The 15,241-nt window shown below is 42.7% G+C and overlaps 1 protein-coding gene across 6 annotated transcripts in view; it reads right to left on the reverse strand.

Moving 5' to 3' along the window:
* The window catches only part of CPNE4 (copine 4), a 262,849-nt gene that overhangs the window by 79,497 nt on the left and 168,111 nt on the right, over window positions 1–15,241 (reverse strand). For all 6 annotated transcript variants that reach the window (XM_028750791.2, XM_028750792.2, XM_077916377.1 and 3 more), the window contains 2 exons: window positions 8,566–8,745; window positions 2,193–2,264 (listed from right to left, as the gene is read on the reverse strand). In XM_028750791.2, the coding sequence (XP_028606624.2) occupies window positions 2,193–2,264; window positions 8,566–8,745 (252 nt within the window). The remainder of the gene's footprint in view (window positions 1–2,192; window positions 2,265–8,565; window positions 8,746–15,241) is intronic.

Here is a 15,241-nt window from a genome sequence, read left to right on the forward strand (position 1 = left end):
CTCATCCTGAAGCAAAGTTCTTAACCCGAGGTACTATTTCTGGGTTAGCGGAGTCTGTAACCTGAAGCGTATATAACCCAAGGTACCACTGTATAGTGATACATCGCGATGTCGAAAAGCAGAGGGAGGAACAAGCTGCATTGGGCCCAGCCCCGCGAGGGAGCAGGTTAAAATCACCTCAGCTCCCTCAGCAGGAGCGATGGTGATTTCACCCTGATGCCTTGCAGGACCAGGGCTGATGGAGCTCGTTCCTCCATGTGCCGGGCAGTGGCTGGAATCTGTCCTCTTGACAGCACCCAGCGCGCCGAGGGAGAAACGAGCTGCATTGGCTCCAGTGCCTCACAGCTCGTTCTTCCCTCGGTTTGAGGGCCAGAGCGCGATGGGGCCTTCACCCATGATATGCCGCTGAGTGAAGTTGCCATGGCACTCTGGCCCTCAAACCGGTCCTGGGCGATGCATTGATGCATCACCCAGGCCTAGTGTGGAGAAAGGGGATCAGGAGAAGTTTTTCTTCCTTTCTCATAATGCTATGGAAGATTCAGTGTACACACACTGCAGAGGTAAACTATGGTATCTGCTCCCACAAGAAGGAGTGGTACCTACTGTGACGTTAACATATGAGAGTGCTGGAGGTGAAATAGTTAAATAAGTTACCCAATCAGAACCCAGGGGGGTGGAGTCTGAGGGACTATAAAACCAGCTCTGTGAGGGGCGGAAGGGAGGAGTTTGTTGGGAGTTGGGTGGAGTGGGAGTGAATGGGGATAGAGTCTGTGGGTAGGTTGAGTTAGTGTAGCGAAATAAGCTGACTCAGGAACAGTTAGGAGCTAGGAAGACAAGTAAGTATCTGAGAGGTGGTTTAGTGAGTGAGAGCAAGTAGCAGAAGTTATAGGTCTGGAAAGGCACCCCATGATTGTAATTGACCGATACCGTTTATGAAACCACACGCTTGTTAAACTGCAATAAATAAACAGAAGTTTATGTTCCAATTTAACCGTGACTGGACTCAGTATTGTACCAGGTAGGGCCTGGGTGGTGGCAGCGAGAAATAAAGTGGTGGCACGGGGATCAATAGACGGTGAAACTTCTGGGGACTCTGTGTGATCGCCACACCTACCAACTTGGATGGCTTTTAAAAGGATTAGACAAATTTATGGAGGGCAAGGCTATCAACTATCACTAGCCACAATGGCTATGGTCTGTCTCTACCGCCAGAAGCAGCATACGTCTGAATAATTTTGGGGGTCGCAAGTGGAGAGAGTGCTCCTGCGCACATGTCCCTGCTTGTTGTTTTGCCATCAATATCTGGCTGGGTGCTGCCACAGCATGATGCTGGACTAGATGGCCCTTCGGCCTGAGTAAGCAAACACTGGCAACTTCTACTCCCATTTCCATATTTGCTGAAATTCTCCCACATCCCCAAGTGTTTCTGTTCACTTATTTGTTTTAGACAAGTCACTGAACATTTGCCTGCTCCTTATAATCTAGACAAAATTACTCTTCCAGGCTCACTGACCGGATGATTCACGCTGATCTCATTTGTTTGATGGGTTTCAGGTCCATGAGATACATTTAACTAGGTTACAAATACTGACAATATAAATTTTAAACCCCATTAAAATTTCCCTGAGTTTTTAACATTGCATTTTGTGGCCACATGCCCATATTATAATGCTGATTAGATAATTCCTCAAGTAATGGGAAACTAAAGAAAATACCTTGGGTTGTATCTGGACATGGGTTGTAGCGTTACCTATGTATACACAGAAGTCCTATTGAATTCTAGGGTCTCACTCCCAAATAGAGTTAGATTTGAAATCTAAGTTGTTTATACTTTGTTCCTACTGAAATTGGTGCGGATTAAGTTCTTATTGATCTGTCCCACTGATGTCACTGAGACTTAGTGCAATTAAATTTCTGTTGCAACACACTAAAACTGCTAACCCTTTGCAAGCTGGTATATGAAGATTACATTAAAAAGTGCTCATCCATGAGTCTGTTTTTTTCCTGTTTCCCTGTTTTCATTCTGTGATTTTTAAAAAAACCCCACCACAAAACTGTTTTTAATTTTTGCATTTGTATTTAAATACATTTTTAAACAATCTGGGTTATAGTCAATGTGAGGAATATTGCATCTTTTTTTATTTATAAAAAATATCCTGAGGCAAAAGAAAAGATTATTCAGATGGACCTACCGTTATGGAAGATTTTCCTGCCGTGTTGCCATGCTTCAATAAAGATTTTGAGAGTTTTCTCTGTGAAACAATCTGCAGGAAATGATAAGAGAGGGTGTTAGAAAATGTATCTAGGTTTGTGATGTAATTTTCATCTAAGAAATGTATGCACATGTCTCACCAAATAATTCACTAAAACAGAGATAAAGTAATTCCACAGGGCAGGAGATCGCAATCTGGTTTTAAAGATGAAGGATTAGTGAATGATCTCAAAATAGTTCTTGCACAGAAACTTAGAAGAAACCTAGAATCAAGGTTGCAATTCTGAACACACTTGTTAGGGAGGAAGCTTCAATTAATACAGTGGGACTTAGGTAGAGGTAAAGGGACCCCTGACCATTAGGTCCAGTCATGGCCGACTCTGGGGTTGCGGCACTCATCTCGCTTTATTGGCCGAGGGAGCCGGCGTACAGCTTCCGAGTCATGTGGCCAGCATGACTAAGCTGCTTCTGGCGAACCAGAGAAGCATGGAAACGCCGTTTACCTTCCCGCTGGAGCGGTATCTATTTATCTACTTGCACTTTGACGTGCTTTCGAACTGCTAGGTTGGCAGGAACAGTGGGACTTACTTCTGGGCAAAAAAATCCAGCATGCATATAGGATTGTTGCCACCTCCGTGACAAATGGGTTTTTCAGTTGTGGCCCTCTTTGTGGACTGTGTTTACCAGAGAAGCAATGACTAGCACCTTCCTTCCTAGACAGTTTTTTTAGTTGCCAGGCTAAGACATTTGAATTAACTCAGGCTTTGTGTGGTGAAGTTAGCCATTACTCTTTTGCTCATCTTTTTGTGGGGGGGGGGGGGGTTAGGACATACCATTTTTACTGTATGGTTGGATGAGCATTTGGGGAATTTTATATTGCATGCTGTTTTTAATTTGGTTTTATTTGTTTGCATTCCCTGGTAAGTCATTCTGAGGCTTTTTTAACAAAGCGGCAAGCTGAGGTAAACCATCATCATTTCCCATGTTCCTGCAGTGCCTTGGTGGGCACATACTTAACTTGTGTCTGTTAGGGGGGAAACCAGGTACAGATATCATCATCATCATCATCAAAACAAGAACTTTTCAAGTGAAATGGATGTCATTTCTAGAAGCTGAAGAAAAGGTGAGCAACCACTTATTTACAACCTCAGAACTTTTTTTGTCTGAGAGTGTGGGCTCATGGTGAGAGGGCAAAAGACTTTCTGAAACTGCTCCTGTTTTTGTTCTAGATGGCTTTTCTTTGTTATCTATGTCATTTTAAATTGTGATTGATATTAATGATGTATTCTTAAGTTTTATTATTTATGTGGAAACTGTTTTCCATTTGACTGTGTACATTTTGATGTGTTTTATTTATTGTTTATGACTTTTGTGATGTTGGTAATTATGTAAATCTTGTTATGTATTTGATTGTGTACATTTTGATGTGTTTTATTTATTGTTTATGACTTTTATGATGTTGGTAATTATGTAAATCTTGTTATGTTGTAAGCCACCTTGAGCACTGTTTTAACCGCGGAAAGGTGGCATACAAATAAAATGATGATGAAGATGGTGATGCTCCCTACTCACCTTTTCAGTCATCACCTCCACCTGTTTCATGGTCTGGGCAGCACCAGTGATAATCATCCTGGTGGTTGCCATTTTTCCCTCACAGGACATTGCCCTCACTCTGATTCATCAACTCATGGCATCACCATGAAGCCAAATGAGAGCGAGGGCAATGCTTCAGAACATCCCAAACAGAACAGCACAAATGAACCCTTGAATCTGGGACAAGGGAGAATGGCTTGCAGCTGACAGACATGACCTGGCACCAACACCTCTTGCTCGGGAAACCAATCAGTGGGAGATAATACATTTTGGTCATGCATCTACCTGCAGCTACTCCTGCCTTAAGCCACAGCCTCCGAAGCATCAAAGAAAGCAGACATTGCTGCTTTTTGGATTCAGTGTCTGCCTGCATGGCTGGAAGATCAAGGTACCCTGTCAGCCTGCAAGCAGTTACAATTATCTGTCATATGCTCACTTAACTTCCTGGGGGGGGGGGGAATGATTGGCACCTATTTTCTTCTCTGGCAACTGTGCAATAAATCAAATTGTGCCACAGCTTCAATAGTGGAAGGAAGAACACTATGAAAAAGGAGGGCTGAAAAGCAAAGCTTCCTTTATGAGAAGCAAATATCAAATGCAAGACAAACTAAAATGTTTGGGCTTGCTTTAAAAAAAAAGAGTTGTGTCTCTTGCATTTGAGTACCCATTTTTGTCTGAGCCACATTTTCACGCTGTTTCTTTTTAAAAAAATAGACAAATGGTATGCAAAATGTTTTGCAAAAGTAATTATAATATGTGCATAATGCATGTAAGAGTCAAGCCCCACGTGGTACTAAGTTTCTGCAGCATCATTTTAATGTGTAAGTATTTTTTATACAGTGATATGCTCTGTTGTATGTTTCTGCATACTTTCAAAACCCCGGAGCATATATGCAAGCAATAATACACATAACAGTGTATATAATATGTGAGAATGGGTCATATTGTTAATTGAAGTGGTAAAAAATAATAATACTTCTTGTTGAAATCAAGGAACAAGAAGTGAATTAGAAAAGCATTGTGTGGATTGGCTTGACATTGACATTTTCAGAAAATACTGTCCCTGCTAATGATTCCCCACCTCCACTTTCACAACAACTTTGTGAGGGGGTCGTGCTGAGAGATAATAATAATAATAATAATAATAATAATAATAATAATAATAATAGTACCTTTACTGTCAATGTACAACCTGTGTATAATGAAATTAACCGAGCCTCCCCCCCCCCCAAAACACTCAATCTCATTGCATTCTGTGTGCTTGTCGCACAACACACCAACCCCGAAAGTCAGTTGCACTATATTATTTTCCGTTCAGCAGCCTAACAGCCCACGGATAGAAACTGTTTTATCCCACCTTTGTCGCTAGTATTAAGTAGTGGGTTGACAAAGCAGACGACACAGAGATTCCTCCAAGTAGTTCTTTATAAGTAAGCTGGAACTGAACTGAACTGAACTGAACTGAACAGCTCAGCCGGCCTGCTTTTATAGGCAGCTGGCTGTCAACATTGTACAACAACAACCCAGGTTTTCCCACCTAATTTAACTGATGTGGACCTGAGTGAAAACTATATACATAATACCCCTGGTGGCCAGGGTGAGCACCTCAATACATAACAAGCCTGTTGATACGACTGGTTATAATTCTATATCTCCTGCCTGAGGGTAGAAGATTAACCCTGGCTCATTCAGCTTCTTGGTTAATGGGGGGGAGGCTGTCAGCAGTGATTTCACTATCCAATTCTATGACCAATGTTCTGCTTAACAGTATCATATAACCTCCCACCTCTCATTGAGAGCCATTGTTCATAGCAGAGAGAGTGTTGCCCTGGAGAGTAAGGTAAAGGGACCCCTGATCATTAGGTCCAGTCGTGACCGACTCTGGGGTTGCGGCGCTCATCTCGCTTTATTGGCCGACGGAGCTGGCATACAGCTTCCGGGTCATGTGGCCAGCATGACTAAGCTGCTTCTGGCGAACCAGAGCAGCGCACGGAAACGCCGTTTACCTTCCCGCCAGAGCGGTATCTATTTATCTACTTGACTTTGACTGCTAGGTGGGCAGGAGCAGGGACCGAGCAACGGGAGCTCACCCCGTCACGGGGATTCGAACCGCCAACCTTCTGATCGGCAAGTCCTAGGCTCTGTGGTTTAACCCACAGCGCCACCTGCATCCCTTGCCCTGGAGAGAGAGAGGTTCAAAAACCCACTTTAGGACTTATAGTAGGTTGAGAGATTGTGACTGGCCCTAACTTACAGTGGTGCCTCGCAAGATGAAATTAATCTGTTCCGCGAGTCTCTTCGTCTTGCGGTTTTTTCGTCTTGCGAAGCACGGCTATTAGCGGCTTAGCGGCTATTAGCGGCTTAGTGGCTATTAACGGCTTAGCGGCTATTAACGGCTTAGCAGCTTTAAGAAAAAGGAAACAAACTTGCAAGAACTCGCAAGACGTTTCGTCTTGCGAAGCAAGCCCATAGGGAAATTCGTCTTGCGGAACGACTAAAAAAACGGAAAACCCTTTTGTCTAGCGAGTTTTTCATCTTGCGAGGCATTCGTCTTGCGGGGCACCACTGTACTTTGCAGGATTGATGTAAGGACAAAATTTGGCGGAGGCCATGTTCACCACTCTGAGCTCCTTTGAGGAAGGAGCAAGATAGAATGCAGTCCATAAACAGGTACAAGATGGGATTCATTACAAACCTTCCAGTAAGAAACCCTGAGAGATTTCTAATGAAGTGTCAAACACTGAGATCTTTGCTCATGCAGTAGCTACATTTTCTTAAATAGCGTGGTTGGAATTATTTTGATGCTTCTGTCACTCACGTGCTCGTTTAAAGAAGTGCAGTTCTCGAAGAGTAATTTTGCCACAGCAAATATTTATCACACAGAAATGCGGCTTTTTTGTTCTCCCAGCCACAAGCTGTCAAACAAACGAATTGTAAAATGGATCAATTTGGCAGTTAAATGCCTTCATCATTGCCTTCGACAGTAATGAAAAATTAGGCAATGCAGGGCATCAATTATATAATTGAGAGGAAATCAATTTTTACTGGCATTAAACTGCCCTTTGAATATGCATGCCTCTTAACTAGTCACCTTTTGGAAACTGCCATCAATTATAAATCATGTTTATTGCTTATTTATAGCCATAAAAATCCCCTACCAAGAAAGATCATAAAGACTGCTGGCTTCTAAGCAAGCAAGTTGCAACCAAGCAGAAAACAGATATTAGAAGCTGCTGAAATATAAAAAATGCAAACAAACAAATATCAGTAGTTCAGGGGTCAAGTTTCAAGGAAGATCTCCGATATGAATAAATGAGACCCTTTGACTGTCTTAAGTTTGACCTCTTTTTTTCTGCATTTTGCAGGCAAAAACTGGCTTTCAGTGGGTCAAAATTAATCTGTCAGACTTATAATACAGTTCTCAGTCTGTACTTTGCTGATCTTCATTAAGATAATGGAAAACTTCCCAGGCTCAACCTCAGATGCTAATGGTGCACTTGGGCCCACCCTTGCAAGGGGGTCCAGACTTTGATTTATTTTTATTTTTATTTTTAAGTAAGCCTATATCCTCCTGAGAAGGAAGGTAAATTGATGCAAAATGTGCAGGCAGCTTTCTAACTAATTTCTGTGAGATGAACCAGCCTGGCTGGTCCCACAATTCAGTGCTTTTAGCCAAGCAGTGAAGACAAAGTAGTGATTGATAAGTGAGATATTTGGACAACCAGTGACAGGAATTAGTAGGTAAAGGGACCCCTGACCATTAGGTCCAGTCGTGACTGACTCTGGGGTTGCGGCACTCATCTCGCTTTATTGGCCGAGGGAGCCGGCACACAGGTCATGTGGCCAGCATGACTAAGCCGCTTCTGGCGAACCAGAGCAGTGCACGGAAACGCCGTTTACCTTCCCGCTGGAGCGGTACCTTTTTATCTACTTGCACTTTGACGTGCTTTCAAACTGCTAGGTTGGCAGGAGCAGGGACCGAGCAACGGGAGCTCACCCCGTCGTGGGGATTCGAACCGCCAACCTTCTGATCGGCAAGTCCTAGGCTCTGTGGTTTAACCCACAGTACCACCTGGGTCCAAAAGAGCTGCAGTTTCTCCCTCCCCTTTAGTGCACCTTCTTCTTCTTCTTCTTCTTCTTCTTCTTCTTCTTCTTCTTCTTCCTATTATTATTACTATTATTATTATTTTAATGAGGGTGAAAGAGGAGAGTGCAAAATATGGTCTGAAGCTCAACATCAAAAAAACGAAGATCATGGCCACTGGTCCCATCACCTCCTGGCAAATAGAAGGGGAAGAAATGGAGGCAGCAAGAGATTTTACTTTCTTGGGCTCCATGATCACTGCAGATGGTGACAGCAGCCACAAAATTAAAAGACGCCTGCTTCTTAGGAGAAAAGCAATGACAAACCTAGACAGCATCTTAAAAAGCAGAGGCATCACCTTGCCAACAAAGGTCTGTATGTTAAAGCACTGGGTTAAGATGATGGAGAGGTGGACTCTGGTGCAGTTTCCAAAATAGCTACCTTTTGCAGGGATGGGGTGCATGTGTAAGCTACTGTACACAGACTGTAACCAGACCGTTGTGAGGAGATGCCTTTGTGTTAAAACAGAATTATAATAACAGCAACGATAAAAAAGCCATCAAATTCAAACCTTCATTTCATCCAGTTCCCACATGGAGAAAGCACAACAAACGAGTTTTGCCAGTAGTTATAGATTTACCCAGAAAGCAATAAGCAGGAAAGCCATGGTTCCTACCTGTCCAAGAGTACATTCCATGCCACCAAGGAAGTCTGCATCCTTAAGCCCATTGTGGTTGCTGCTGATGTCATGGACTTCAAATCGCAGCCGTTGAACCTCTTCAAAATAGAAGTCCACTGTGAAAAGCTTTGAGAAGATGGGATTTATGCAAGTTCGGATCACTTCCGTCCTGTCGACCTGTCAATCAAAATACAGTTTACATGAGTGGTTGTTGTTTTTTCATCTGGAGGAAAAATGACATGTAAAAATTTCTTCCACCAAGTGGGAGAAGGGGTGTAAATGATGGCTGTTTAGCACAACTACTGCTGAAAAACACTTTATTTAAAACAAAAGACTATCAGGACATGAGCCATTTTTTATGGCCTAGGACCCTCGTACCTACAGGACTGCCTCTCCTGGTATGTCCCACGGAGGACCTTACAGTCTTCAAACAAAAACATCTTGGAGGTCCTGGGCCACAGAGAGGTTAGGCTGGCCTCAACTAGAGCCAGGGCTTTTTCGGCTGTGGCTCCGATCTGGTGGAACGCTCTGCCACAAGAGACTAGGGCCCTGCGGGACTTGACATCTTTCCGCAGGGCCTGCAAGACAGAGCTGTTCCACCAGGCCTTTGGCCAGGGCACAACCTGACCCCCTCCTTTGGCAATCCTCACAGAGCCCAATGGTTGCCATTAATCTGATTTGAACTGATTTTATAATGAAATGATTGTAGAATGTTGTATCATTTTACTGTTGTTAGCTGCTCTGAGCCCAGCTTCGGATGGGGAGGGCGGGATATAAATATTATTATTATTATTATTATTATTATTATTATTATTATTATTATTATTATTATTATTTTGGGCCTTGCTAAAATAGGTTTGGTGAAGTTTTAAACCAGCCTTCACCAATGTTGTGCCCTCAACAGGTTTCGTACTACAACTCCCATCAACTGTAATCCAAAGTATCTGGGAGGTGCAAGGTTGCTGAAGCCTAGCTTAAAGGTTCATACTTTTCAGAAAAACAAATAAAGTCATTGGGGTGTTCACATGCTACATTCAGTGAGTGTACAGTCTGTGTACCTGCATACCCAACAGTTCAGCTGTACACTTGTTCAGTGTACAGCTGTGCACACAATAGTTGAGTTCTACACAACTATGAACAAGCACACCCTCTTTCACACAAGCACTTGCATGTGTACAGACAGCTTGTCCCTGTGTCCAGCGTAATGTGTGAACACACCTATTAGTGGAAATAAAACAGCATGCAGATGGGTAGAATTTCTTCATTAATAGACAGCAAAGGAGATGAGCTTAGGCAAAATTGTATCATCTGAACATTTGGGATACATAAAAGATGCAGGATTGATCGCTGATTTGCACATGCAAATCCGATGTTTCATTCCTTGCCAACCTGCAGATGAACATGTGAACAGTGAAAGGCTTTATGATGTAAATTCAGCAAAAAGTAAGTCAGAATAAGCAATTCTCATAGAAAGTGATGGCACAGGACTCAGTTGAAACAAAAACAAGACCCAACAATTTGCAAATGGGCTCAAGGTGGGACTTGGGGTGGGAACATGGGATGGCTGCCAAAAATGGCAGCCTCATTTTCAGTTCTTCATCTTCTCCCCTGTAGTACAGGATGTAGTAATGGGAGCATGTGACATGATGTCGCAAGTAGGACTTTCTCCTGCCTCCCACCGCATTACACATCATCATCTGCTTCTGGGAGGGAAAAGCAAATTACTCTAGATGCCAGAACAAAGAGGGAAGTAGTCAGGGAAGCTCAGGAGAGAGAGTCCTTCTCTGCCCCCATACACCCCAGCTGCCTCAGGGCATCTGTCTCCCAGCTCCACCCAGTATGACGGCCGAGGCCCTGCCTGCCTGCGCATTGTCTCGCCAGAGTGGTGCATGCTCTGCTTATCTCCTGCTTGGACTACTACAATGCACTTCTGCGTGGGGCCACCTTTGAAGGTGACTCGGAAATGACAACTAATCCAGAATGCAGCAGCCAGAATGGTGACCGGGAGCAGCCGCTGAGACCATATAACATCTACGTTGGCTCCCAGTATGTGTCAAATAGATGGATAACTACATGCCTTTTGGAGGATGTATGAAGGCAGCCCTGTACAGGGAAGTTTCTAGTGCTTGAGGTTTTGTTGTGCCCAAAGGGGGTCACCCAGTCAGATGGGTGGCATATAAATAATAAAATTATTATTATTCTGAGAAGACTAAAGCTGAATTTCTTTGAACTGGAACTTAACTTATATTATAATTTTTATTGTTAATGTCTGCAATGTCGCTTGTATTGTCTGTTTTATTATTCAATCAAATAAAACAAAACGATATAACAAACCATAGTTAAGCAAGCCATGGTTTATAAGCCAACAACAACAAAAAAGGGAAAAAAGAAGGACATTCTTGTTGAGTGTTCCTGGTGTCACGTTTCTGTTCCTCATCAACGTCTCATTCCACCCTTAGTCGTGACCTGCTGGATTCTGCCTACTGTGCTTGAGGAAGGAAGATCAGAGAGCTCTCACTCTGCGAATCACGTCTGCAAATGCTGTGAAGGTGGAGGTGGAATCAAATCATAACAGCTCTCCATGGTCTGAGGCCTCTCAAGAAAGCACCACTCAAACTCAACGGCAGTAGCTTTTCACAAGCTTTAGATTTTGACCGAAGAATTGATTGAAGGTTGAAGCAGAAATATGGTCTTAGCAGACTTTAGGATTTCATGACTGACAGCACAACCCTACATTTGTCTACTCAGAAGTTGCACTATATTCAAGCTATCTCATTTCCTAGCAAGTGTCCACTGCCATATAAAAACCTATAGAACTTGGGACCAGGATACAGCATATCATCTACCCAGTAGGCCACTATCATCATTGGAAGATGCCCTGTCACCTTGTAATATTATGGAAACGGTCCTTCTCTGTAACGTCACCAAGACCCTGGAATACCATCGCTCATGTCATTCTGAATGTGGCATGTTTCTTTGCTCTCTGATCATCAATTATTTCCAGATTGTGCTACTCAGTAACAAGAGCCAGTATTTTACTATGTTTTGAAACTATGTATCTCTTAGATGACATGCACATTCCGGAAATGTTCCATTTTGTTTCGTTTTGAGAATCTGTTTGAACCATTTTTAATCTTAAAAAATATTTTAATATAGACATTTATAAAAAACATAAACATAAACATAAATATATATTTTAGCTTTGCAGATTTGTGATTGTATACTCTCTTGTATGCCTCTTGGAGATTATTTCTGTGAAGGAAGACACACATATTTGAAAGAAATTATGTGCATTAAAAATCATTAAATGGCCATTCCTAAATATTGATTAAATCTGAGAAGCCTAAGAGAGAAAACCCTGAATGTGGCTGTGGAGTGCTATTTTTAGGACTAATGGAAATTAACAAGATGAAACTTTCCAGGCAGCAATAACTTATATGAGATTCCAACAGAAGCACAAAGCAATTTACACTTCACTTGGTAGCTCATGAGTAAGTTTGGCTTTTTATTATTAACTCTGATTTCACACCACTTCATCTCCATTCCACAAATGGTCAGAAAGGTCACCATGCTTTAGAGCTATTGCTTTCACATTGACTGACGTTTGAGAATAGTGATGAGTAGCTCACGGGACGTGGGTGGCGCTGTGGGTTAAACCACAGAGCCTAGGACTTGCCGATCAGAAGGTTGGCGGTTCGAATCCCCATGACGGGGTGAGCTCCCGTTGCTCGGTCCCTGCTCCGTTCAACCTAGCAGTTCAAAAGCACTTCAAAGTGCAAGTAGATAAATAGGTACCGCTCCGGCGGGAAGGTAAACGGCATTTCCGTGCGCTGCTCTGGTTCGCCAGAAATGGCTTAGTCATGCTGGCCACATGACCCGGAAGCTCCTTCGGCCAGTAAAGCGAGATGAGCGCCGCAACCCCAGAGTCGGTCACGACTGGACCTAATGGCCAGGGGTCCCTTTACCTTTACCTTAGCTCATGTGAAGCTCTTTTTTTCAGCATAGTGTTGGAATGTCCCAGGATTCGTGCACTAACCTAATTGTTTCAAATCCCTGCTTTGCTCCAGGGGTGAGTTATTTAGGCTGCAATCCTAGACCTTTGCCTTGTAAATAAGCCCACATGACTTTTCATGCGTGAAAAACTACACCTGCTGAAATGGTGGTGAGCTTGGCATGGTGCAAGCACAGCAGCGGAGTCAATCTGGCACTCCCATTGCTGTGTTTGCCCAGCGCCAGCTTCTGCCACCTTGCCCTCCTCCTCTCAGTAAGCACAGCAACACAGCAGATGGGAGGCCAGTTGCCCTGAAGATCTCTCCATGCAGCCACCCATCCCCAATGACTAGCCACTGGATGCCCTTTCATGACACCCCAATTCAGCTGCCTCTCTCTGCTTAATAGTAGAGCTGGCCCTGTGTTGTTGTTGTTAAAATTTCTGTATCACCCTTCATCCAAAGATCCCAGGGCGGTTCACAGCAGAAAATGAGAATACAGTGGTACCTTGGGTTAAGTACTTAATTCATTCCGGAGGTCCGTTCTTAACCTGAAACTGTTCTTAACCAGAAGCACCACTTTAGCTAATGGGGCCTCCTCCTGCCACTGTGCCGCTGGAGCACGATTTCTCTTCTCATCCTGAAGCAAAGTTCTTAACCTGAAGCACTATTTTTGGGTTAGCAGAGTCTGTAACCTGAAGTGTATGTAACCTGAAGCGTATGTAACCTGAAGCGTATGTAACCCAAAGTACCACTGTACAAAAAATAAAACAAAAACAAACCACCACCTCCCACACTTAAATTTGGGATATTATCATCTATTTTATTCTCAAGTTACCATATCACTACTTTGCTTCATATATATTTGTTCTTATAGAACAAGATACTACTACAGCATTTAAGAAACAGCCCTGCATAATTTCTAGAGCTTTCTCTTACACACACCCCCCCCTCTGCAGTCCGATCATTTTTCTTCCGCTGAGAAGGCCTTTACATTCTCTGAGCTACTGCTTTAACTAATCATTAGGTACTTGATATTCTTGAGTGAGGTGCCTATTCAAGTGCATTCAAATGCACTTCTTCAGAGAGGTCCAGAATTTTGAGGCTGATCCAGCTGCTGTAAGAAGTGTGACTCTCCATTAAAATATGAAATGAACAGAAGACTTTTTTTTAGGTCATTCAGTTTGACTGGGAAGGAAATACATGAAGTAGAATAAATGAGCTATTTGAATTCTATGCTTCACTTTCCCCATAATTCAGTTCATGTACTTCTCTTCTTTTAGTTTTGATGATATGCCAATACCCTGCCCACACTAGTTCTGTCTGTCTATTTATTTATCTATCTGCGTGCACACACACACACACACACACACACGTATTATGAAAAGGTGTTCATTATACATTTCAAAATCTCTTAAGATAGCATAGCTAAATTTTGCATTCCTGACATCAAGGAGTAGGTTTCTACCGACGTTTGGACACATTTGGACACCATTTTGAATCAAGATGACAGGCTGAACCTTTCATAATTGTACTGATTTGAACCACTGATTTCAAGACTGCACTAGTTTTTCAGTTTAGCAGCACACCCATGAAGAAGACTCGTAACTCAACTTACTACAGTGGTACCTCAGGTTAAGTACTTAATTCGTTCCGGAGGTCCGTACTTAACCTGAAACTGTTCTTAACCTGAAGCACCACTTTGGTTAATGGGGCCTCCTGCTGCTGCCGCGCCGTCGGAGCACAATTTCTGTTCTCAGCCTGAAGCAAAGTTCTTAACTGGAGGTAATATTTCTGGGTTAGCAGAGTCTGTAACCTGAAGCGTATGTAACCCGAGGTACCACTGTATTATTATTATTATTATTATTATTATTATTATTATTATTAGTTTGACCAAACTGTGGGGAGCAGTGGAAGACAGGAGTGCCTGGTGTGCTCTGGTCCATGGGGTCACCAAGAGTCGGACATGACTAAAAAACAACAAAAAATATTATTATTATTATTAGAATTTATATACCACCCTATACCTGGAGGTCTCAGGGCAGTTCACAGAACAAAATCAAAATATAAAACCACAAAATATATAATCAAAATAAAAACAAATAAACTTACATGGTTTAAATGGTTATATTTGTTACATATAACAATTTAGAAGATCTGCCACAAATCAAATAAATCTAATCATAGGAGTCCAGGCAGGTGAGGTTGTCATAAAAAGGGATTAAATCCCTTTCCACTGGACATGTTAACAGCTGCAGCCTGTGGCCATACAGAAAAGGACTCTTCCTCTTTGCTGTGTGAACTTGGGTTATGTGGATCTGACAGGCACACCCTGGCGCCACTGTCCAGCATTCGCCAAGGTGCGCATGCCAAGTCTAAAGGGCACCCCCAAGGACCACCTTTTACACACCAGTGAAAATGGCAAAGATGTTATTTTATTAGAGCGGGAAACCAAAGATGAAGAGGTTAAATCAGTTATGATTAAATGGGCTCAGGATGTGGGACACAACATTCAACGGGAAAGTTGGGGGAAATTGTGGAATGTTGACATAAAATTCACAGATTGCATACTATTAAGAGAGAATTACATGAAAATGATGTATAGATGGTATATCACACCTTTTAGCTTCAGCCAAATTTTTGCCTTCAGAGAAACAAAAATGAAGATGAACCGTCTTTGGACT

This window comes from Podarcis muralis, chromosome 12, assembly GCF_964188315.1.
Source record: "Podarcis muralis chromosome 12, rPodMur119.hap1.1, whole genome shotgun sequence".
In the NCBI taxonomy this organism is placed as follows: domain Eukaryota; kingdom Metazoa; phylum Chordata; class Lepidosauria; order Squamata; family Lacertidae; genus Podarcis; species Podarcis muralis.